This window comes from Nomascus leucogenys, chromosome 3 (assembly GCF_006542625.1).
Source record: "Nomascus leucogenys isolate Asia chromosome 3, Asia_NLE_v1, whole genome shotgun sequence".
NCBI lineage: Eukaryota > Metazoa > Chordata > Mammalia > Primates > Hylobatidae > Nomascus > Nomascus leucogenys.
This window is the reverse complement of record NC_044383.1, coordinates 143,660,445-143,685,608: the sequence shown is the minus strand read 5'-3', so window position 1 is coordinate 143,685,608 and position 25,164 is coordinate 143,660,445. Positions and strand designations below refer to the sequence as shown.

General features: G+C 48.8%; 1 protein-coding gene across 2 annotated transcripts in view; it reads right to left on the bottom strand.

The window, feature by feature from the left end:
* The window catches only part of ZDHHC14 (zinc finger DHHC-type containing 14), a 305,773-nt gene that overhangs the window by 13,032 nt on the left and 267,577 nt on the right, over window positions 1–25,164 (bottom strand). For both annotated transcript variants that reach the window (XM_003271744.3, XM_030809891.1), the window contains exons 6-8: window positions 18,287–18,389; window positions 16,763–16,872; window positions 10,633–10,735 (exon numbers count right to left, since the gene is read on the bottom strand). In XM_003271744.3, the coding sequence (XP_003271792.1) occupies window positions 10,633–10,735; window positions 16,763–16,872; window positions 18,287–18,389 (316 nt within the window). The remainder of the gene's footprint in view (window positions 1–10,632; window positions 10,736–16,762; window positions 16,873–18,286; window positions 18,390–25,164) is intronic.

The following is a 25,164-nucleotide window of genomic DNA, read 5'->3' as shown; positions in this document are numbered from 1 at the left end:
GAAGAATCAGTGAACATGAAGAGAGATCCAAAGAAATTATCCAGTCTGAAGAGCTGAGAGAGAGATATTGAAGGAAAAAGCACAGAGCCTCAGGGGCCTATCCTTTGGGCAGATTTTCACAGGGGAGCGTGGGTAAGGATAATGGGTTGTGGGGACTGAAAGGGTGTGGTTGAAAATCACTTTACACACAGTCAGCCCCTGTAGATGTTTCTTTATTGACGTGCATAGCATAGGGTTAAAAGCATGGGCTCTGGGGTCAAATTAGGATGTTTCTGTTAGAAAATTGTACTTAAGCTCTCCCTCCTCCGGTTTTGTTAATCTATAAAATGGAGATGGAGATAATATTAGTAGCATGCTCAGAGGGGTGCTGTGAGGGTTAGCAGAAGTTACGTACATGGAAGGCTTGGAACAGCACGTGGTATGTCCATGTGGTATAGTCTGGGAAGTGCTGAGCCCCGTGTGGGTGTGAAGGTGGATGAACTGCAAAGAGGAGAGTCGGGAAAGAGCATCGGGCCTCATGTTCTGTTTAGCGCCAGCTCTGCTTGTGTGCTTTCCACAGTCCTGTGAGCACGGTCCCCACACCACAGAAGCCCATAAAGAACCAAAGCAACAGAAAGGCCTGTTCGCCAGGTGCCTGAATGGCCGGTAAATGTACAGTCCAGTAGAACACTATCTGCTGGTGATATTGGCCTGTTGATTAGACACAATGGGCTCAAAGCCCTGATGACAGAGAAGAGTCTGCTGGAGGGGACCTCCACTGGGCAGGACCCTGAAGGTCGATGTTCGGCCCTTGCCACCAATGCTGAAGTCCTCTGTCCAGCATTGCTAGGAGATGCTCCCTGACCCAAGTCTGACATCTCTGGGTGGGGACTCCTGTCCACTAGGAGCTCTGGGTCCTGGGCTGTTCCCTCTTGGATTGAGTAGAGTCTGAATCCCAGGTACACTCTCTGGTCCTAGTTGTGACCTGTGGGGCCACACAGAACACATCTCATCCTCTCCCGCAGATGTTCTCACGGCACTTGGGGTACTCCCACAGGGAGTAGAAGCCTTGAGACCAAAAGGACTTCTTCCAGAAGCAACCTGGGTTTCTCACAGCAAAGGCAGTGTGGGGAGGGCATGGGACTCCAAGCAAATTAGACTTTTAAATTTATCCATCTATGAGCAACTTACTTTGTAATTGGTAATGATTTCCATGTAATCATATGTGTGCTTGGGGATTCTGACGAAGTAAGAAAAACCCAACCTACAAATCATTTCTAAACTGTCATAAGATTTTCATGAGTGCTAAATTTAACAATTAATGAAGTTAACATATTCATGTGTCTTATAGACATTACACATTTATCAATTTTGATTTTGCAGTTTTCTTTTCATGTTTTAGAGCTTGTAATTTTTTTCCAGGTCTTAAAATTTTTTATAGTTCCTGGAAAAGTGCATAGGCACTTGCCTACAGTGCCTGATGGCTTGAATGACCATGACATCCGTCTCTTGGTTCACAGATTAATTTCATCCCACCATGGCCATAACTTCACAGAACCATGACATGTCACTACATCAAAGAGAACTCCTTCCCTCTAGCTCCTAGTTCCACATCCTGGGTGGAGGTCTTTGGAGATGTGGCAAAGTTGGAGGATGGAAGGAATGAGGAAAAGAAGTTGGAACAAATTAATATTTGTTATGAGCCTCCTGTGGGCGAGCCCCTGTGAGGGGAATTTGCACATACATTCAACTAAACGTTTAAAAACCACCTCTAGGCTGGGCGCGGGGGCACATACCTGTAATCCCAGCGCTTTGGGAGGCCAGGGCGAGCGGATTACTTGAGGTCAGGAGGTCAAGACCAGCCTGACCAACATGGTGAAACCGTCTCTACTAAAAATACAAAAATTAGCCAGGCAAGGTGGCGCGCACCTGTAATCCCAGCCATGTGGGGGGCTGAGGCAGGAGAATCGCTTGAACCCGGGAGGTCAAGAGTGCAGTGAGCAGAGATCGTGCTACTGCACTACAGCTTGGGCAACAGAGTGAGACTCTGTCTCAAAAAAATAATAAAATAAAATAAAGGGGTAAGTTAGAAAATGTATGTCTCAGCGCTCTGTAAATTGCAAAGCTCTATATAAATATCATTCTCTTTGTCTTTATTAATTTGCCATCTGGTGTGCCATGTCTGGGGACAAATAACTCCTTCATTACTCCATGCACAGAGTTCTGATTTGGGGTCCTGGTTTATGCTTTTCCAAGATTATCAAAAATTAGCCAGGCATGGTGGTGCATGCCTGCAGTCCAGCTACCTGGGAGACTGAGGCAGGAGAATTGCTTGAGCCCAGGAGACAGATGTGACAGTGAGCCAAGATTGCACCACTGCACTCCAGCCTGGGCGACACAGCAAGATTCTGTCTCAAAAAAACAAAACAAAAAAAGCACCTCCAGTTTATTAGGTCATAAACTGGTGATGGCAAGAGGAAATAGAATCTCAGTCAATCCTCATCACAGGCCAGGGAGGTGAACATCAGTATAACCTTCGTCATTTTACAGTTTAGGAATTTAAGGCTCTTGGGATTAAGTGACTTGCCCAAGCTCACCCAGCCCCAAAGTGTCAGGGCCAGCAAAGGTCAGAGGCAGCCCAGGTGCTCTGACCCCACAGCTGTTCTCTGCCACTCCCCACTGCATAAGCTATTTGCAAAGCTTTTCCTTCCATTATCTTTCAGGATTATCTTATTCTGTTGTTCTTACTGGTGTCCAATTAGACCAAGAAGAAACTTCCCTTGAATGGGTGGGGACACAGCTGGCAGAGGTGGGCACAGAGAAAGGAAAATATAATGAATGCTGATTTCAAAAAATAATCTTCCAGCATGTAAGATGAAATTGGATTAGTATCTCAGATGACAAACATGAGTAAGTCTTACAGGTTTTTTGACGATACTTCTAGGCTAGCTGACAAAACGGATTCACGTCCCCACTGTTTCCAAGTGACTTTCTATCAACCAGACCATTTCTCCATCAACACGGGAAGCAAACCTTCCCTGAGTGTTCCATCCAGCTACCTAGTGGGCTGTTCCCCACCACCCCCAGGTATCCATGGGCACCCACATTCCACATGCCTAAGTCAACTTTCCCCCAACTTGCACCCCCTCTTCAAACACCAGGATGCTTCGCCCTACACATGCCTGTGCTTTGTTTGCTTGGAACATCCCTTCCACCTTTGGGTGGCAAATTCTCAGATGTTGTCTCCTCCAGGAAGCTTTGCCTGAAACCTAAGGGCTCTTTGTCAAAGCTCCCCCGCCCCTCCCCCAACAGTCTGTCACATTCTAGCACATTCTGTTCAAATCCTCCATATACCCATTTCTCTGAACAGACCATGTGTTACTTGAATGAAACTGACCTAAGGATTTTCAAGATAAAAGAAACTTATTTGTGCCAAAGCAAATAATGGCTCAAAATCATTCCATTTAACCGAAACTTTTGGAGAGAACAAGAGAATTTGAAGGCTGTGTCGATGGTTCTCGATACTGGCTGCCAATTAAAGTCATCTCCAGGCCCATAGAACTACCAAGGCCTGGCTGCCCACCCTGGGATTCTGACTTAACTGGATGCAGAGATCAGTACTGTGATTTTAATGTGTGTCCTGGGCTGAGGAGCGACAGATTGTAATAAATTATCCCTCAGCTCCTAGACATAGGGCCAGGTCTGAAGAGGGTCAGCTGGTTCCAACTTGAGGGCTTTTCAGATGGAAATATGACATGTAATAGAAAGCACCCGGGGCCAGACCTGGTGGTTCATGCCTGTAATCCCAGCACTTTGGGAGGCCAAGGCGGGTGGATCTCCTGAGGTCAGGAGTTCGAGACCAGCCTGGCCAACATGGTGAAACACCGTCTCTACTAAAAATACAAAAATTAGCCTGGTGTGGTGGCGCATGCCTGTAATCCCAGCTATTCGGGAGGCTGAGACAGGAGAATCGCTTGAACTCGGGAGGTGAGGTTGCAGTGAGCCGAGATTGTGCCACTGCACTCTAGCCTGGGCGACAAGAGTGAGACTCCGTCTAAAAAAAAAAAAAAAAAAGAAAGTAAGAAAGCACACGGGCCTTGCATCTCTAGCTGTGTGACTGTGAGCAAGTTACTCAACACATCCACGTCTCAGTTTCATCCTTTGTAAAAGGAGGTTATCTTGCAGGTTGCTGTGGGGATTAAGTGAGGCAACTCTTGCAATGATAGTATCAATATTAGCAACGCTCTGTCCATTCTAGAGCACTAAACCTCAGCAGAGACCCACCTGGCCACAGTATGGTTCTAGAGCAAATAAACTTGGTGCCGTTCTTAGAATGGCTTGAAGTTCTGCTCGTGATTCTGCCTAATTCAACACTAAAGGATTTGTGTATTTGTTTTCCCATCTGTCTAATTGGGGATTGGAACACAAGAACTTTTTTATTGATTTTGAGCTCTAACTATATCCAAAACAGGAAATAAGTAAAAAGGAAGATGATGGATTGCTTGGCAAGTTGCCAGACCACTTGCTCTTAGCGATGGTGCTGCAGGCTTTCCAAGGCGCAGAGGGTGGGTGCCCTGGATGTCTATCACTGCATCAGAGACCAGAAAACCGTAGGGCTTCGGGACCCTTTCGGCCAGGCACTGCTGGTCATGATGTGCTGGCTCAGTCTGTGATGGTCTTTGTTGCCTGGAATGTCTGTTACCAGCAAACGAAGCAAATCAAAGGAGAGGAACGTTACGGTGGCCCCAGAGAATTTGTATTGCAATCAGTCTTGAAATATTTCGGCTCATTTGTCCGTGTTTTGATAATTCCTGGAAATTAATTGGTATGCGTATTTCTCATGGCCCTAACATGATGCAAAGAAAGCAAAGCAACAGTGCGAGGTCCGCAGCCCACGCTGGAACTCGCTGTGCTAGAGGTTCCCAGGTCTCTCAGCTGGCGTGTGCATTTCACAGAATGTTTAAAAAATACAAAATACCAATTTCTCCCCTTCAGGGCTTACTCCAAGTGCCTCCTGACTTTCACTGAAGTCTTTGACTGCTTCTTCTCTTCCCCTCCAGTTTTACAAATTATTCTCATTTTCAATGTAACTTTTTCAGTCCTTAAGCTTCCCTCCTTTCATCTATTTTCATAATAAAACAATATTGACAGATGAGACAACGGTAACAAATTAGATAACTTAGATGAAATGGATAAATTCCTAGAAAGACACATACCACTGAAACTGACCCAAGGGAAAAATAAAAAATCTGAATAGACCCATAATAAGTAGAGTGAATTAGTAATCAAAACAATACCCACGGAGAAAGCTCAAGACCAAATGGCTTTCCTGGCAAATTGTTCCAAATCTTTAAAGATGAATTAACAGCAGTTCTTCACAAACTTTCCAAGAGACGGGAGAGTAAGAAGCACTTCTCAACTCCTTCCATGAAGCCGGTATTACCCCGATACCAACACCAGACAAAGACTTCACGAGAAAAGAAAACTACAGACAATTCCCTTATGAATACAGACAGAACAATCCTTAACAAAATACTAGCAAACTGAATTTAGCAACATATAAAAAGGATTATATACCATGGCCAAGTGGGATTTATCCCATAAATTCAAGAAATAGGAGACAAATAAGAAAAGCAACACACATTCCTACTCTCAGGGAAGTTCTGGTATGACGGCCAGACTGTGCATAGCCCCACAGTACACCCCCAATCCTGTGTCAAGTGCGGGCTTAGTCAGTTTGGGGGCTGCTGGTCAGAGTGGGTGGGAGGAGAGGAGGAGCTGAGAGACACGGTGTTCACCTTCTTCTGGGGGTTGCAGAGCTCTTTCCTGCATGTGTGGACTGAGATGTTGTCTCTGCCCTCCTGATCTCCTGGTGGAGCTAAAAGGATCGGAGACTCACAAAAGGCTCACAGCTACAAGGGGGCTTTCGGTACAAATTAATCCCACCTCCTATTTTGCAGATGAGGAAAACCGAGAGCCAGTGAGGCAAGAGTGACCTGCCAATCGTCAGGGAACTAACTGGCAGGAGCCAGAATGGGAGCTCTCGTTCCCTGGTTCCCATCCTGGGCTCCTTCCCTCATGCCAGTCATCTCTATTGTCTTCCGGTTGCTCCAAGAGGGTGCAGTTGAGCTCGCTCATCTTGCCACTCATGGGTCTCAGGGAGATAATAATAATAATAGCTGACACTTAAATAGTACTTCTCTTCTACTAGGCAAGGTTTTAAGTGCTTTACGTGTCTTAACTTAATCCTCATAGAAACCCTACAAGGTAAGAATATCAATATTCCCATTTTACAGATGAAAACACTGAGGCAGAGAGAGGTTAAGCAATTCATCAAGGTCATGCTTCTAGTAAGTGGCAGCAGTCTGGTCTCCACACAACGAATCCCCATCTCCAGTGTTCCTCTTCCAGATGGGGATAAAAAGGCATCTTAAAGCCTGCTGGCTGACTTGAAAGCATTTAGCATGTGGAACAAATGTCTCTGTACGGCTTTTATCACTGGCTGGAACATCCTGCTTAAGGGACTTGACTATAAAATTCTGTGCTATTACCAAATCTGGAGTAGTGCTCGTATGCGTATGACTCCCAGGATGTTGAGATTTCTTACAGTTTTGTTTCCATCTTGGAGGCGGTAGACCATGGTATTTACTGATGTAGGGCTTCTTTACCATGGGGTCCATGGGCTTTAAAGGGAGACCTTGATCCTGAAATTTCATGCACATATCATGTGCCTGAGCCTACACTCATGGGGCATGGATTCACTAGGGCTGTGACGCTGGAGTGTTTTGTACTGTACAGCTCCCAGGTGCACATGAGCCTTGTTCATTTCTTTACACCCGACAGTGCTTTCAAGCCTTCCCCTGGAAGCTCTCTGGAAAGATTTGTGCATGCCTGAGTAAAGGAATGAATGGCCATGTGTGGTGGCTTACACTTGTAATCTCGACACTTTGGGAGGCTGAGGCAGGTGGATCGCTTGAGGTCAGGAGTTCGAGACCAGCCTGGGCAACATGGCAAAACTGTCTCTACAAAAAATGCAAAAATTAGCCAGGTATGGTGGCGCATGCCTGTGGTCCCATCTACTCAGGAGGCTGAGGTGGGAGGATCACCTTGAGACCAGGAGGTGAAGGTTGCAGTGAGCTGAGATTTCACCACTGCACTTCAGCCTGGGCAACAGAGCAAGACCCTGTCTTAAAAAAAAATGATACTCTCTCCCCTTTGTGTGTATGGATGGCAAGAAGATGCTGCAGGAGATGTGAAGCCACCTACACTGAGGTGTGCATGGCAGAGAGGGCACTGTCAGCCTGGGCAGGTGACCAGGGCTGCAGGTCCTCACTCAATCCCGCCATGATTCTGTATGCCATCAGCCTGAGGCCAGCAGTGAAGAGGCTCTGCTTCTGGGTCCAGAGCTCCTCCTGATCTGCCTGGTGCTCAGTGGCATGGTGACGTCGCATGCAGCTCTTTGCTAGGGTGTTCAGACTGTCTCATCCTCAGTCACAGTGAAGAATAGGAGGGCAAGGAGCCTTGGTTTTTTTTTTCTTTTGGTATCTTCAAGCTTCCTGACACAGTGCTCAAGCCCACAGATGAACAGATGCCTTAATAAGTAGCCTTACAGGCTGGGCGTGGTGACTCATGCCTGTAATCCTATCACTTTGGGAGGCAGAGGCTGGTGGATCATTTGAGGCCAGGAGCTTCAGACCAGCCTGGCCAACATGGTGATGAAACCCCCTCTCCACTAAAAAATACAAAAATTAGCTGGGTGTGGTGGCGGGCGCCTGTAATCTCAGCTACTCAGGAAGCTGAGGCAGGAGAATGGCTTGAATCTGGGAGACGGAGGTTACAGTGAGTGGAGATCATGCCACTGCATTCCAGCCTGGGCGGCAGAGTGAGACACTGTTTTTTTTTAAAAAAAAAAAAAAAAAAAAAGAAAAGAAAAGAAAAGTAGCCTTACGCTGAATTGAGTGATAAGGGGTGACCAAGAGGCAGCTGCTGCACTGCGACAGGCTTCTTAACCTTTGCAGTGTCCTCTTCCAATAACCCTCACAACATCACAGCCCGGTGCCTTCAGCAGTACTAGTTAGTTGGAAGGTGACTCCTAAAGGAATAGGCAAATGAACCCTAGCATTTCTGCCATGTCCAGAGTCTTGGTGCAGGTGTAGAATGAATGGACTCCAGAGGGGAATCTGATTTGCCATATGGAGTAAAATGACCTCCCCATTTCCATGGTTAAAGCCACCTTCTCTGTCACAGAGGCACAGGGTAGGTGCTCAATAACTGTTTGCTGAATTGATGAATTATGTCCCATCTGGTCTTGACCTGAAGTGGCTTCCTGGTGAGACAGTACCTTTAAACAGCCTTTGTTAATTTTCTTAATCTCAACAAAGTGTAGAGCTTGGTGAGATCAGCACCCTGCGGAACCTGGTGAGCCCAGTATTATGGGGGTCACAGGGTAAGAAGAACGTAAGTCCACTGGTTTTGACAAGGACATTTGCCATCGGTGGTCAATTCTACTGAAGGTTCTTAATGTTTTCTTCATGTATCTGCTCACATACTGCCCCCTGACTGCTGACCCCTTTGAAGGTGAATGAGCCGTACCCCACAACCTTTGTATCCCTAGCTCCTAGTCTAGTCCTCAACACACAGAGGGAACCCAGGTAGAGTGGCTGATTGAATGAGAGGTTATTGTGTGTAGACACATGCACACATCAGAGAAATGATCAACGTATGCTGTGGCCAGAATTCTGGTGAGCTCTGTCCTTACAGGGCACTTCTTGTGCACCTGCGAATCGTGCAGAAAGCCTCTGAGCACAGATCTCCTGGTCTTTAACGCCCGTGCACTTGCGGGCATGCAGTAGAAGAAGTGAACGTGGGCACTGGAGTCACTGGCCTAGTTCTGAACCCACACATTAGTGTCTGTGTGCCCTTGGGCAGATGGATGATCAATCTCTCCTACTTAAAAAGGTGGGGACAAGTGTCCCCTTTTCCCACTGTTGCTTTAGGGTTAAATGAGGTGCTGACCACCACGCGCCCTGAACACAGCTGATCTCCGTGAATGTAATCCCCTTTCCTGCGAGGCTGTCTCCTCCTCCCTCTGTTCTCAGTTTCCTTTTCTGGAAAATACGGGGGAGTGACCCTTAAAGCGTCCCTTGAGTGTATGAGTTATGACCAAATAAGCTGTTTCCCCAAATCCCTTACACAGTGGAGCGGCAAGGACCTTGAAGTAAATATATTTGCTTTGAAAGAAAACACGCCAGGCACAGTGGCTCACGCCTGTCATCCCAGCACTTTGGGAGGCCAAGGCAGGTGGATCACCTGAGGCAAGGAGTTCAAGACCAGCCTGGCCAACATAGCGAAGCCCTGTCTCTACTAAAACTACAAAAATTAGCCTGCATGGTGGCATGCACCTGTAGTCCCAGCTACTTGGAAGGCTGAGGCAGGAGAATCACTTGAACCTGGGAGGCAGAGGTTGCAGTGAGCTGACATCATGCCATTGCACTCCAGCCTGGGCGACAGAGCGAGACTCTGTCTCCAAAAAAAAAAGAGAGAGAGAGAAAATGCTTTATTAGTAAAGCAGAGCAAAGCAATACAAACAAGACACCACCACCACCAACACGTAAACCCCAGTCACCTCTGCTGGGGGCTGAGTCTAGTTCACGCAGCTGTGGAAGTTGGCAGCCTCAGGACTGTCTTGAGGCTGCCAACTTCCACCCTGCAGTTCTCTGCACCCAGAAACAAGGTGTTCTGGGCTGCTGCCCACGTCCAGTCTACCTGAAAGTCAGGTCTCTGATCTGTCATGGACGCTCTGGAGTGGGTGATTCAGCTATAGAAAGAGCACATAGCACAGGACCACCACAAGACAAGGTCCTCTGCAGGAACATGGAACTTCTAACTTTAGGGAGATTTGTTCCAAATAAAGAGAGGCCATTGCCTTCCAGACACCTAGGGAATCTTAAGACACTGATGGTCAGGACCAGGCCAGGCTGGGATTCCTGGTGTCCATGAGCGACTCCTGCCCCCTCCCCCAGATCTCCACTTGCACGCTAGAAACCTACACACTGGAAGCAAAGCATGTCCACCCGTCGAAGAAAGCATTAGACATGCACACGCTCTGGAGACGTACTGGTCAGTTTTGAGGCGAGTGAACATACACCTGGTTTGATCATTTGCACTATTTTACACAGGGCTGATCCCAGACTTTGGGTAGAAGCAGGGGAACTGGCAGCACCAGCCACTACACGCTTCAGGAAGCAGAAGAGGGGTCAGTACAGATGGGGACCAAGGGACGGAAAGGGAAATGGAAGATCATGAGCCCAGCCCTGCCTGGGATGTGTGTCTCATCCCTCAAACAACAGCCTGATCCTGTATAAGAGGGTTTCCACCCACGTGCCTCAGGCTGTTTTGACAGAGGGATCGCGTGTGTGGACTTCCCCTGCGCAACTGTGAACAAGCACACCAAACTCAGTGGCCATACGCTTCCTTGGCTACTGCCTTAGTTTAACGCCTTGCCTCCTGTCTGAGCGCGGTAGTCATGGAGTGGGCGGCTGTGGGCTGCCCCCGCTCCTGGGGAGGTTTGCTAGGAAGGCTGCTTGGTGGCCTGTTAGTGAGCACACAAGCAAAAGGGAAGCCCTCGCAGGGAGCGGTGGCCCCCCCTCCTACCATGTCACTCTGTGACTGCGTGGCCCCGTACATCGTGATGCCATTGGAGGGTGCTGCTGGCTGCGGTGTGTCGGGCTGGATGTACCCTCTTCTGTCAATTAGGCTGCGAGAGAGAAGAAAACACAGGAGGAAGAGAGTGAATAAAAAGCCAGAGACGCAGCAGCACTATTTCAGGTTCCGTATTGGGGCTCCCTCTTCCCGTGACAGGCTCACCTCAGGCACCTTAGACTACGCCTCTCCTCACTTTTGTGTATAATCAGTGACCAAATTCTGTCCCTTCTCCCTTTAAACATGACTGCAGCATGGCCTGCCTCGTCAGGCCAAGGGCGTGCTGCCTGCTCAGATGCCAGCATCTCCCTCTTGTCCACTAACTGCGGGAGCCTCTAAGCTGGTCTCACCCCACCTGTCACCATCTGTCTCCAGCGCTCCTCTCCAGCCTCAACTGCACGTCTTCTTACTACATTCACTCAGCAAACGTGTTTCGAGTACCTGCTAGTGCCAGCGTAGCACGTGGGAAATGACCGCCTGCCACGTGGGAACACAGCCGCAGCCCCGCCGGCATGCACTCTGCTTTGCTATCTCTGTGCTTTTGTTTGGACTCTTCCCCCTTCTCTCCCAAAGTCACTTTTCCTTCCCCTCTGCTCTCCATTCTTCAAGGCCAGGTTCAAAAGCCCCTGCTCTTGCCCCTAGCCCCCTCCCCCCTCTCTCCTCTTCTCTGATTCTCTCAGCCCCACACATCGCTTTCCGCCTGCAATCAAGCTCTCAAGGGCAGAGTCTTCATCTTGTGGCCCCCCATGGTACCTGGCCCTGTGCCTGGCACACAGAGATGGGGATTAGAGCCCCTCGTCCACATCTGTCACAGCGTGGAGGGCAAGGACCGGCAGGCCGTCTCAATATCTGTATCTCTGAGACTGATACCCAGCAGGTGCTGCGCAAAATTCTTCTTGATGGAATGAATAAAAACGGGTCCCTCGTCCCACAGACAAGTTTCTGAGTAGTGCTTCTAAAGGCATCTGTTTCTGTACTCCATGGTGCTGGGCTCATTAGAAGGTGGGATAAAGTTGCCTTTTTTTTCTCCCCAGTGAAGGCTCAGCATTGACCTTGAGTCTAAGTGCAGAAGTGTAAGGAGCAACAGGAGGTTCAGCTAATAAGTGAGTATCCCTGGAGCAGCCCCCACAGTGTGGGACCAGGCACACCCACAGCGCAGAATCCTCCCCAGGGGCTCCGCATTTTGCAAACTACAAAAGTGTATCCAGAGGCCACGCCCATCCCCGCCTCTGAGGACTGACTACCTGGGCTGCTTTTCTCAGAAAGCAGGGCCTCCTACGTGTCAGTCCAGCCTGTGGAATGCGGGAGTTAACCTCATGACTACTGCCTTCAGGTCTTCAAGTGGCAGAACAATAAGCCAGAAAAACCACTTGTGACGGGATTCTCAAATGGGACTCTCTGCCTCAGTTCCAGCTGAACACTCCATAGGTTTAGAAAAAACAACAGGCAACAAGAATCTCCACCTTTCAAAGAAAAGTGCCTGACCTCCTCTGCAGGATGTCAAAGGGGGTTCTCAAACCAGCTTTGCAACCCTCCCTTCAAAGGTACAAAGGGTCCGAGGAGAAAAGAGCAGAGAAGACTGTCTTGGAGAAAGGCGTTCTGCCCTCTAGTGCGGGTGACAGCCAGGGATGGGGCTGGGAGGGACCTGGGGTTGGGTGAAGGTCCAGGTGTGGATCTCATGGGAGAGAGCCAGTGTCATGATGTCTTGAGGGACCGGGCGCAGTGGCTCACGCCCTGTAATCCTAGCACTTTGGGAGGCCAAGGCGGGCAGATCACTGGAGGTCAGGAGCTCGAGACCAGCCTGGTCAACATGGTGAAACCCCATCTCTACTAAAAATACAAAAAAATTAGCCGGGCGTGGTGGCACATGCCTGTAACCCCAGCTACTTGGGAGGCTGAGGCAGGAGAATTGCTTGAACCTGGGAGGCAGAAGTTGCAGTGAGCCAAGATCATGCCATTGCACTCCAGCCTGGGCAACAGAGTGAGACTCCATCTCCAAAAAAAAAAAAAGGTCTTGAGGGAACGTCACGGGTTGAACTGTGCAGAAAGATATGAAGTCCTAACCTGGTACCTGCGAGTGTGACCTTACTTGCAAGTAGGGTCTCTGCAGATGCAACCAAGTTAGGATGAGGTCACATTTGATTGGGGTGGGCCTTTGTCCAATGTGGGTGGTGTCCTTATAAGAAGAGAAAGAGGTGGGAAGAGAATGCCAGGTGAGGGTACAGAGACACACAGGGAGAACACCATGGGCCGACAGAGGCTACCCTGCGGTGAAGCATATGCCAGCCAAGGAACGTGGAGGGCTGATGGCCCCACCAGGTGCCGGGAAGAGGCAAGGAAGGGTTCTCCCCAGCCTCAGGGCAGGCGCAACCCTGCCGGCACCTGATTTAAGGCTTCGAGCCTCCGACTGTAACAGAACAACTTTCTGTTGTTTTAACCCTCCCATTTCATGGCACTTGTTGGACTGCAGTGCCCTAAGAAACCACTACAGGACTCAGCCCAAGAGAGCCGCAGAGGGAGCCCTACAGAGAGGCCTGTGCACGGCTCATGGCCGCGGGCCCACCCGGGGCTGCAGTGGCGGGTGTGAGTGACTCTCGGGAGAAAAGGCTCTGCCTCCATCAGGGAACTGCGATGGGGGGTCCTCAGAGGAAACTCTCAGTCAGGCGCTCTCAGACCCCACCAGGTTAGAGCATTGGTGGGGGACCAACAGCACGGACCCCCTGCCCCAAATCCCCTCCTCACTCTTGGCCAGCAAGCTGGTGGGGAGACGGGACTAGCTGGGGGCGGGGGTGGGGGCAGAGTTCAAGGGGAACAGAGATCCCCACAGTCCTCCCAACCAGGGTTGGGTAAAGGGATGGGAAGTGTTAACTGTCAATGAACTTGGCAGTTCTGATGCACTGAAATGACACTATTTTGGAGGCAAAGTGCCCTGACGTGCTCTCTCTTGCTCTCTTTTTTAAAAAAGAAAAAAAATGACAAGAGAAATTAAGGGGCTTGCAGGGGATTTTATCCAGGAGCGGAAAAAGAACTAGGTCATCAAAAGAGTCTGAAGGGACAGCAGGGAGAAAAAAATCAAGCGTTCTCGGCCAGCATCCCATCGCGTCCAGCCTGTTTAATGTAGCAGCTGGGCTCCCAGGGCTGTGATGCTCTGGACACAGCCCAATGAGGCTTTGCCCGTCCTTCTCCTCCTCACCTGGCCTCGCCCCTTGTCTTGTCTCACCTCTCAGCCCGGCTCCCCTCGCCCCCAACTCCTGACACTAACCTCCTCAGCCCTTCCTCTTATGAGCCAGGACCCTCACCCTCGGATCCCTGCACAGGCTGCCCCCTTTGTCTTTCAAAACCCTGCTCCTCCCCACCCCTTCCTCCTCCAAACTCCTTCTCACACTTAGGAGAGATCACAGCTTAGATCTACTCTTGGGCGGCCCACGCACCTCACTGTGCTCCAGGCCCTGCTGCCCAGGAGCCGGCCCCTCTCCTGTGCAACCCCAGCGCCTGGCACAGAGCCAGCCCCTCTCCTGTGCAACCCCAGCGCCTGGCCCGGAGCCGGCTCCACAGCACGTGTGCAGTCAATGGTGGCCACATGACCCACAGAACCGGCCCAAGTCTGGTGTGACACTGACCATTCCTTGGGCCTTTCTGTGTTCCCAATTTTCCATTCCTCCTGCCAGGCTTATATGAGGACTCCTTCCCCCAAACCTGGCCATACCCAGCCAGCTGCCATCCCTGCCTCTGGTGACACTGCAGGAACCGAATGTGGGTCTCTGAACTCTTGCTAAGCAGACTCCCAAAGGGGAACACAAGGACTCTCTCTGCCTTATTTGCATGGCATAGCACCGTTTAAGAACCCATGAGGGGCAACTCAAGCACAGGGGTCTGGGCACGTGGGTCTGAGGCAGGGCACACTCTCAGCGGGTAGGCCTGGCTGGGATGCCCGGGAAGGCCCTGGCCCACTTAAGGGCACAGGGGCTGGGGCGAGGTAGCACAGAGGGAGGGGAAGGCAAGAGGGGACGAGAGGGAGGGGCAAAGGTAGGTATCACCCCCTCACATCTGCCTGGGGCCAGCCCGGAAGCCTATGAGTGGCCTATGTCCCTGCTCGAGCGCCAGAATGACCCAAGGAAAGCTACGGCCCCACTTTAACAAAGCAAATGTCTTATTTGCCTTGCTCTACCTTCACCCAATAAAAGCCTCCCCCGGTGCCCCTTCAGTGCGGCCCCAAACCGCTTCAAGTCTGGAGCTGCCAGATTCATGAATTGCCGTCTGTTTAAATACACTCTTCAATATTTAATGTCCTTCAGTTTACCTTTTAACAAATGATTCAAACACTTCTCAGGGTAGGACCATTCTCAAGAAATGCCCCACCCAAAGGAATGTGGATTTTGGAAAAGATACAGCCCAAATCCAGCCAAAACAGCACATTTAACCCAGTGGTGGAAATAATTTTGGTTGTGACAGTTTGTGGTCTCTAAACAACATAAAGCCGTGCCATATGCAGATGAAGGACTCAGGAACAAGAAGGGAGGTTTGGGCAGAACTGAGGCCTCGGCATCCTCTCTTAGAGCCACACATGCACTGCAGGCGGGGGAAAGAGGCCAGCTCTCCCTGGCTCTTACTGTTTCCTGGCCTGCCCTGCTAGTCACAAACATGCCAGTGGGAAGCACCATGGACACTGTGACAAATCAAGCCATTGACTGAGAGACTTTCTGCCTAAAGAGCTCCCAGAAGCATCCCTGGGTGAGTCAGGAGGTTTCTTCAAGAGGAGCTGGCACCTGCCCAGGCATGTCTGACCCCTGTGGCCTGAGCAGCTCCTCCAACCCAGTATCCTCGCGTGCCCTAAGCCTCTGAGGAGGTCAGGGGTGCCCTGAGGACCCCTAGTTCAGGAGGACAGTGGCATGCTGGGCTCCCAACTTTCTAGGCTAAAGCTAGAAAATGATCAAGTTCTAGTTTTGCAGTAGCACCACGATGACTCAAAGTAATAACTCAATGCCAGTGCACAGGTGGCCTTGGAATATATGCTTGGATTTTTTTTTCTTGAATTCTTTTTACCTCTCTAATGAGGACTCATTGAGGCTGATAATCAAATGAAGTTTGCATTCCACAAGCGCACATCAGTAAGATCTGGGTGCACAGGGGGTCTGACCTGGACACAGTCACGGTGGCTTTTGTCGTTTCTCCCTGTTTTACACATTTAGAGACCAAAAGGTAGGAAGCAGTAATAAGTTGGAAACTCATTCTAGAGACCAGGTAGATTTGCTCAATATCTATTTGTTGATCATGGTTTGATTTATCAGTTGAGAATATTCTCCATAGGTGTAACTCACAAAGAATCTGTATTTTGAACTTGTACACTCTGACTTGGAGGCAGCGTGCCTCAGTGGGCACACACTGGCTCTGACGTTGGGTGGCCTGGGTGTGCGTCCTGACTAGCCGGCATTTACTTGCTGTGTGATCTTGGGCACATTATTTAAACTCTGTGCCTCACTTTCCTCATCCACAGAATGGGATATAACGGTGCCTACCCATAGGTACAGAGTGAGCTTGTAAAAGGCTAATGCAGGTACAGAACTTAGAGCAGAGCTTAACACAGATTCAGTAAAGGTCAGCTACTGCCATGGTTCGTGTCATCGTCATTATTACCATAACCACAGTCTCAATGACTGTGGCCCATGTGGGTTTCTCCCTGTGAACATTTCTATTGTGTGCAAATCAACTTTCAAAACTGGTTTCCTCAGGCTTCCTGGCTGCTTCCTTCCTGCACATGTGTCCTGTCTCCTTGACGATGCTAACCACAGCTCCCTGCATGCACCTTCAGTCATTAGCAGGGCCACAGGCATCTGTCTTTCTATTTTGGGCTTTAGGAAATTTCCCCCAAATCAGACACAGATTCAATTGAAGATCAAAAAAGGTGTGAAGTGTGACACGACAAACAGCCAGATCTCGATTTCATGAAGGCCATGTCCACGCGGCACAAAGCGGTCACGTGGTGGCGGCGACCCATTCCACCAGGGCGGGGGGCCTGTGCTAACGGCCGAGGCATTTGGTTTTACAAAGTCTGTTAAAGAGCACGATGCGTCCTGAGTCTTACCTTGGTGAGATGGGCCCACACAGGGCAACACAGCAGTTGGTAAAGATATTTCCGTAGCTGTAGGGATTGTAATTTTCTTTACCTCTTTTATTTGACCAGGATCCTTTAATCTGAAAGAAAAGGAAACTCAGTAACAAGCAATATCCTTCACACCAACGCACAGTTGAGGTGAGCTGGACCATGAGAGGCTCATAAGGAATGCAAATCATCTTTAATCCAAATAAATGGAGGTATTTTTCTTAAAGAAAACGGGCATTTACTCCAAACTTGGAAATGTCCTAAAACAGATTAGATTAGGGAAAGAATAACATTCTCGGGGACAATGATCTTTTATTTTACCACATGGTACTAAAACGCCATCTCATATAAGCCAGCAGAGATTTCTTTCATACTCACATTTAGTGCCCTAAATAATAATTAAATGAATGGCAGGTGAAATGGTTCCCCTAATTGCTAATTTACAGACTGAAATAATTCAGCCTCTTCTTGTGACCCAAATGGTCTGTTTTGCATATTCTAATATTCGTAGCTACCAAGTACAAATAAGTGTATTAATATTCTCTTATCTCATGTGTCTTATCACGACCTATTTTCTCAAGCTTTTGTTTAAGGTAACTGGACCTATCCTGAGACATTTAATTCACGTGTGGATAGAGACTTCTATCGAAATCTAAGTATAGAGAGCAAAGAAGACCACGCTGCTCTGGAAACATTCTCTAACATTTTGTTTCCTCTTTTTTTTTTTTTTTTTGAGATGGAGTGTCACTCTGTCACCCAGGCTGGAGTGCAGTGGTGCGATCTCAGCTCACTGCAACCTCTGCCTCCCAGGTTCAAGCAATTCTCTGGTCTCAGCCTCCCGAATAGCTGGGATTACAGGTGCCTGCCACCACAACTGGCTAATTTTTTTGTATTTTTAGTGGAGACGGGGTTTCACTGTGTTAGCCAGGATGGCCTCGATCTCCTGACCTCGTGATCCGCCTGCCTCGGCCTCCCAAAGTGCTGGGATTACAGGCGTGAGCCACCGCGCCCGGCCTTGTTTCCTATTTTCATACTTCCTCTCCATCTGTATTAAGTACAGGCAGATAATCCTGGATAAAAAAGTTAAATTTGGGGTCAGGGCAATTTCCTCCCACAGAGACATTAAATATGAAAGGCAGACTCGAACGTTCACTCCAAGATGTTGGCCCGCCATGGTCTCTACCAGGGGAAGTGTGATAAGAAGCTTACGAAACCATTTCAAAGGAATAGAAAGAACACTCTCTTCAGGGCCAGAAATGGGTGTTGCTTGGCCAATCTTAGTATCTAATGGATGTGGTTGGAAAAACAGAGAACGTAGAGATTCCCAGTAGAGAAACGTGCAGAACGGCATGTGGAGAAGTTTCCACGGCACCGTCTCTGTTCCCGAGGGCTCACATCTGGAACGGGATGTATGGGAGAAGCTGGGCTCAACCTTTTCTTTCCTTCTGCTCCTCCATTGCCCAAAACCCAAGAACACGCCCTTGTCCCGTGTCGTCAGGAACTTACGTCCTCATTTGTCGTCTGGTTGGAGCTGATCAAGTAGGTGTGGAATCCTGAGAGGCCAACGATGGACCAGACAGAGAAGAAGCACACCACAGCCTCCAGGACAGTGACGCGAGTCAAGGAGGCAAGCGGAAGTGAGGGACCGCGCAAGCGGTGGACGTGATGGAGGCCTGGAACCGACACACCCCCGGGCACAGGCCTCTCTCTAGCTGCTGGCCTCTCTCTCACCCGGCCTTGCCTTGCTTCCTGCTTTCCCGGGAATCTTGTCTCACCAGATGGAGGCCTCCGTCAGGGCAGGGCGTGTCACCTGCCCCGGCGTGGAGCAGCCTCTGTGGCTCCGTGATGACTGGCGGGTTCCCTGGGCATCACCTACCCACTTCTTTCCTCTGACTTCTACTTGAACTTCACCTTTTTCTGTGCCTCACTGTGGAGCCAGTGACTGGCATCCTGATCAGGAAATACACTAGTTTGAGTTGGCTGCAGCTCAGGCTCGGGGTGAAAGGATGACATATTGACTCGCACATCAATCACAGACTCTAATTTTAGCTTCTGAATGCTGAGGACTGCAGTGCCAGTCTCCCCTGAGGAGAATGGCTTCTGAGGCCCAGAAAGCCCTCTGCTTTAGTGGACGGCCTCTTCTCTGCTTACAGAGAAGGGGAAGAAGGAGAAAATAAGCCCCTGAACCGGCGGTGGCATTTCTCGGAGTGACATCAGGGTGAGGGGCATTTTTACCTGGGGGAGTTTTCTCAGCCCTTCAGCCAACCCCTGACCTATAAGGCCATCCTCAGCTGCTTGATAGGCAGCTGGGAACCACGAGTTCTCGCAGGACATAGAGAGAGAGGAAGTCAAGAGTTCCACAAGACGTGTCCAACACAAAGGGAAAAAGCTTGGTGCTCTTCAGCAGATCAGATCCATCACCCGAGAGTGTGGCAATGTGAAAAGGCCAGAGACTTTTTCTGTCCCACAAATGTTTATAACATTCTATTTACAGGATATAGATATTTCTCAGGGGGAAAATCCATTCATCTTGGGTCTGGGAGTTTACACATACATCTGGCATCCGCTATTGATACATTACAGGCTGGAGAAAGAAACACGCCTGCTCTCCTAATGTTTCCAAGGATGAATGCCATATAGATCATGCCGGAACATGTCAGTGATGATCTTCTCCAGGCTGGAGATAATTCATCTTTAGACCAGAGGGCTGAGCACATTACCCAGTGCGGTGCCATGGTCTGCTGTGCCATGGTTAACCAATGCCACCATCTGGGCACACAGGGCTGCACATAAAACAGGAGTGAATGGGCTTCTACCTGTTGACTGACTTTCAACATCGCACTAAACCACTGGGTCTGCTCTAGAAGGAGACAGTAGCGGGGAGTGGTAGGGGACCAGAGAGACACAGGAAAGCCGACCCCTACCCACAGCTGCTGCCAGCCTAGGCAACCCCTGCTGGGCAACTGGCTATGGTGGGGGCTCTGTGTGCACATGAGGACACATGGATGGTGGCCCAGGGAGCAAAGATGGTCTCATTCTCAACTGCCTTCCCACAGAACGGGGCTAAAGAGGCCCCACTCTCTACCCACATCTCCCCTGCCAGGAGGGGACAGACTTGGGAGGCAACTCCCCTGGGATTCAGGTCATGCACTGGCTGGAAAGAAGAGGTGAAGTAGAGTCCAGGGAACACGATAAGGGAGCCAGTGGGAAGACTGAGTCAGGAAAGCTGGGTTGTGTGAGAGGGAGATGACACTAGACACTAGTGATGGGTTTGGACCAGCTACAAGGAAAAGATAAGAGACAGAAAGAGCAGGGGACACATGGAATGGAAACAAGAAATAGCCAAGGTAGAAAAGAATCAAGAACAGAACAAGATTTATTTACTGAATAATACATGAAGAGCCAAACTGCAATCCCAGAAATACTTATGTGTCACCAAGAGTTTATGATCCAGGTAGAATGATGGCAAAGTCAAAATGCATATAACATTCCTATGTATGAGCCATATGAAACCTGGCATGTACAAACAGTGAGGATCCCAGACTGAAAGTGGCTGCAGCTCCTTTGACATGTCAGCTATGCTCATTACCCTCATCGGCAGCTATCATAGCCAGTGGATATAGAATTCTAAACGTTTATAGTCATAATAAAAAAATGCAGCATACATATATGTATATATTTGAGATGAAGTTTCGCTTTTGTTGCCCAGGCTGGAGTGCAATGGCATGATCTCAGCTCACTGCAACCTCTGCCTCCCAGGTTCAAGTGATTCTGCTGCCTCAGCCTCCCGAGTAGCTGGGATTACAGGTGCCCACCACCATGCCTGGCTAAGTTTTGTATTTTTAGTAGAGATGGGGTTTCACCATGTTGGCCAGGCTGGTCTCAGACTCCCAACCTCAGGTGATCCTCCCAAGGTGCTGGGATTACAGGTGTGAGCCACCATGCCCGGCCAGCCTTTCTATTAATATCTCATGTGCTTTAGACACATTTTGTAAATTGCCGAATGCAGTTCCACTGTCAGCTTGCAGCTGTGTCAAAATGACATGAATCCAAAGTAGGAAGTGAGATGCAAGATGCAGCCTGCTGGCACTACCCACACCCTGGGACCCACCTGACTCAGGAGGTCTCAAGGAACCATCAGCATCATCATTCTTAACAATGGCTGGCATCACTGGGGTGTGTCAGGTCCTGTTCTGCTTAAACCCAGAGAGAAGTGTGACCCAGGGAGACTCAGGGAGAAGCGTGACTCCCCCTTAACACACAGGGAAACTGAGGCAGAAAGCAATGAAGTAATTTGCTTGAGAAATAGCAGAGCTAGGACTTGAGTGCTGGAAGTCTGCTCTGCTGGGATGACAGAAGAGTCTTAGGCTGGTCCCTTTCCTAATTCTTGCCAAGGGGCAGGTGGCCCTAGACCTACCCCAACCTCCTGCTTCTCCAGGATTCGTGAACCTGTGGCAGCTTACATGGTTTGTACCCTTTCACATCCACTCTCAGACTCAGATACAAATATACAGACACACATTCCTTACTGGCCCACTGGCTATATGCTGAAAATATCTATGCCATAATAAGATCAAGAAATAGAAATTTCTTTTAAAGGTATCGAAACCCATTTACCGTCTCTTTTTTAGAAAGAGAAAGGAGATGATGAAACAACCCAACTTTACTGGGAGCCAATTTCATAAGCAGCTGGGACTCTGTTTACTGCATCAAGGATGGGTTTCTTTTTTTTTTTTTTTTTTTTGAGACGGAGTCTTGCTCCGTCTCCCAGGCTGGAGTGCAGTGGCGCGATCTCGGCTCACTGCAAGCTCCGCCTCCCGGGTTCCCGCCATTCTCCTGCCTCAGCCTCTCCGAGTAGCTGGGACTACAGGCGCCCGCCACCACGCCCGGCTAATTTTTTGTTTGTATTTTTAGTAGAGACGGGGTTTCACCGTGGTCTCGATCTGCTGACCTCGTGATCCGCCCGCCTCGGCCTCCCAAAGTGCTGGGATTACAAGCGTGAGCCACCGCGCCCGGCAAGGATGGGTTTCAAATCATAGCAGCTACCGCTGCCCCTCTGTCTCCCCCACAACCCCTGCTAAGAGAGTTTGTCCCCATTGTGGCCAGAAGGACGGCTTTACATTCCCCACAGCCCTAGCCTAAGAGGTTGCACACTGCGGTACTCACTAAACGTTTATGGAATTGAAAAACTCTGACAAGCACTGCTCTGCAGAGACCCTTCTCTCGAGTTCCTGCCTAATCCCAGAAGTGCAGGCTCTGTGTCCGTCTATGCACCCAGCCCTGCACTGGGGACAAGACAGGGCAGGGAAGGACCAGCTTCCTGCCCTAAGGGAATAGGGGCTCTGTTTGCAGCAGGAAGGTACACAAGGGAAGAAGGTTGTGCAGGGGGCAGAATGGTTAGGATGTGTCAGTATTTGGAGGATCATAAAAGGTGAGGGATCATGGGACCACATATGTTACATGTCCAGAATTCCCAGATTCCAGAATGGCCAAGGAGATGATGTCCTTACTCTCGTTCAAATACGATGCGGGTTTGTGCATTCTTGTGTTTTAAAATTTTTTGAGTTGTAATTTCCAACATGATAAGTAACTCACTCTATCTATCTATCTATCTATCTATCTATCTATCTATCTATCTATCTATCTATCTATCATCTATCTATCTTCAAAATATACACAAACAAAAGCTCTTTGGGGGGTCTTAATAATTTTTCAATGTGTAAAGGAGTCTTGAGACCAAAAAGTTCGAGACCTGCTAGAACAGAATAGTAAAATAGTAAGTGGTGTTGGGACACTTCATTAAACATTTAGAAAAAATAAAGCTAGAACTTCAGCTTGCACCACATCCACAAAATTATCTGATAGATAAATTACTGCACCAAACGTAAGAAACACAATATAAAGGTATTTGAGGAAAATTAAGGAAACATTCATGTAACTTTGGGGTAAGGATATAAGACACAAACCGAGGAGCCATGTAATATGAGATTGACAGATTGTGTTCATTAATAAACACTTTCGTGTAAAAAAGTAAAGTTAAAAGGTAAATGTTGGATTTGGAGATTGGCAAAGGATACTTAAAGAGACTATTATTATTATTGAGAAACATAAAGAACCCCTACATGTTCATAGAAAAAGAACAAATAACTCAATTGCTACATGGACATGTACTGGCATATATTGTGATAAGAAAAAAAAAAGGCCCATAAGCATAAAGAGAGGTGCAATCTATTATCCAGAAAATGGAAATTAAAACAATGTAATTTTTTTCCTTGTCATCAAATTGGCCAAAATGACAAGACTGTTCACAGCCAGTGCCATAAAGGTGTGGGGACACAGGAGCACAGACTTGTCCAGTCTCTTAGGGGGAGCATTTGGCATCCCTATCGACTTTTAAACGTGCTTCCCTTCAACTCAGAGATGGCACATCCATTGTCAATCCTAGAGACACAGTAATATGTGCACATAGAGATACACAGAAGAAAATTCACTTCATTTCTTGAACAGTAAAAAAAAATTAAGAAATCTAATATCCATCAACAGAAGACTAAACTATAGTTCACCTACACTGTGGAATTATATGAAATAGTTAAAAAAAAATGAGGCAGATCTATGTATCATCATGGAAACATCTCCAGGAAATATTTTAAAAAATCAAATTTTGGGACCATGCAAAAAGAAGGGTCTTTTTTAGGTAAAGTCCTCCCACCCCCATATCAGCATACGTGTATGATGCACACGGATGTGTTCAAACTCTAAGACCATCTGGAAGGATACACCAAAGCCGGCAAGGGTTCCTACAGCACAATGGAGGAAGGGTCAAGAGAAACACTTTCTTTTCGCTCTTGTATTTCTGGACCATTGGGGATTTTTTACAATGAGAATATATTCTCGTAGGACTTGGGTGCTTTGAAAAAACAAACAACCTCCTTCCCACCTTGTGGTCTTATGAGACACAATCTGATGCTTTTTCTTCCTGACTCTCCCTCAGTCGGGCTGGCTAGGGGCAGCAGGAAGTATCTCAGTCCCCTGGAGGGAGGCAGGGTGGTATTCGGGAGAACTGGGCTCCAGCTCCGGACACCCCTGAGTAAGTCATTAACTTCTCAGCACAGCTGCAGCTGGAAGCAGCCTAAGGACGCCTGTCCTACCTACTTTCTGGGATCCCTCTGAGGATCAGTAGGTATCAGGATGGACAGGTTAGAAAAGACCTGTGCTGCCTTCGTGATTTTCCCGTTGTGGTGTCCTTTCTGTGGGCCAACCTGGAGCCTCCTACCAAATTCCATTAAAACAGACGATGCATATTAGGCCACTGTGCCTTTCAGATGGGTCAGTGTCCAGTGAATGCAACTTGGGGATGAAAACGCTTTCTGTCACAGCCTCTGCAAATGGAGAATCAATCAACATTTGATTTACCAACCACAGAAAACCCTCCACATTTTAAGAGAGCTGAACAATAAGTCATGATTAAAAATGGCTGTAATCCCTTTAATTGGATGTTAATGCTATGTTACATTGAAATGAGTGTTGATGGGCAGGGCTTTCCCTTTTGGGGTCTTCCTCAGGGAGGCCCAGGGCCCCTGTGGCTCCCCAGCAGGTGTTTCTGAGGGTTTCGGCCTCCGCGAATCGGAGAAGCCAAGGCGGCATCACCACGTGGCTTCCCCGACAGGCACCTGACGGGTAACATTTCCTATGAGGCTGAGACATTCTCATTGACAAGCAGCTGATTTTTCCCTCCTTCCATATTACATGCAGGTAACTAAAGAGAGGACCTTCAGGTCACTCTAGGCCAATGGGGAGACTCATGTGTGTTATCTTTTAGGTTCTTTTTGTAAACATATCTTAGACAGAACTCACCACTGCTTCCCAAATTGGCACTAGCTGTATCCCCCTTCCAGTGCAACCCTTTCCCCCAGGCACTCTTGGCAGAACGCTCCTACTCCTCCGCTCTCACTCCTCCCGAGGCGGATCCCACTGCCCTGCTTCTCCCTACTGAGCTGTCCCTCTGCCACCGATTTCCCCCGCGGGGGCCTTTCCTCTGCAAACATCTGTTCCGCTCTGTTGTGTCCCCGATGCAAGATAAATGTTCCTGCTGGGCGCGGTGGTTCATGCCTGTAATCCCAGCACTTTGGGAGGCCGAGGTGGGTGGATGACTTGAGGTCAGGGGTTCGAGACCAGCCTGGCCAACATGGTGAAACCCCATCTCTACTAAAAATATAAAAAATTAGCCGGGCTTGGTGGCGAGCGCCTGTAATCCCAGTTACTTGGGAGGGAGAGGCAGGAGAATAGCTTGCACCTGGGAGGTGGAGGTTGCAGTGAGCCAAGGTCTCGCCACTGCACTCCAGCCTGGGCAAAAGAGTGAGACGCCATCTCAACAACAACAACAA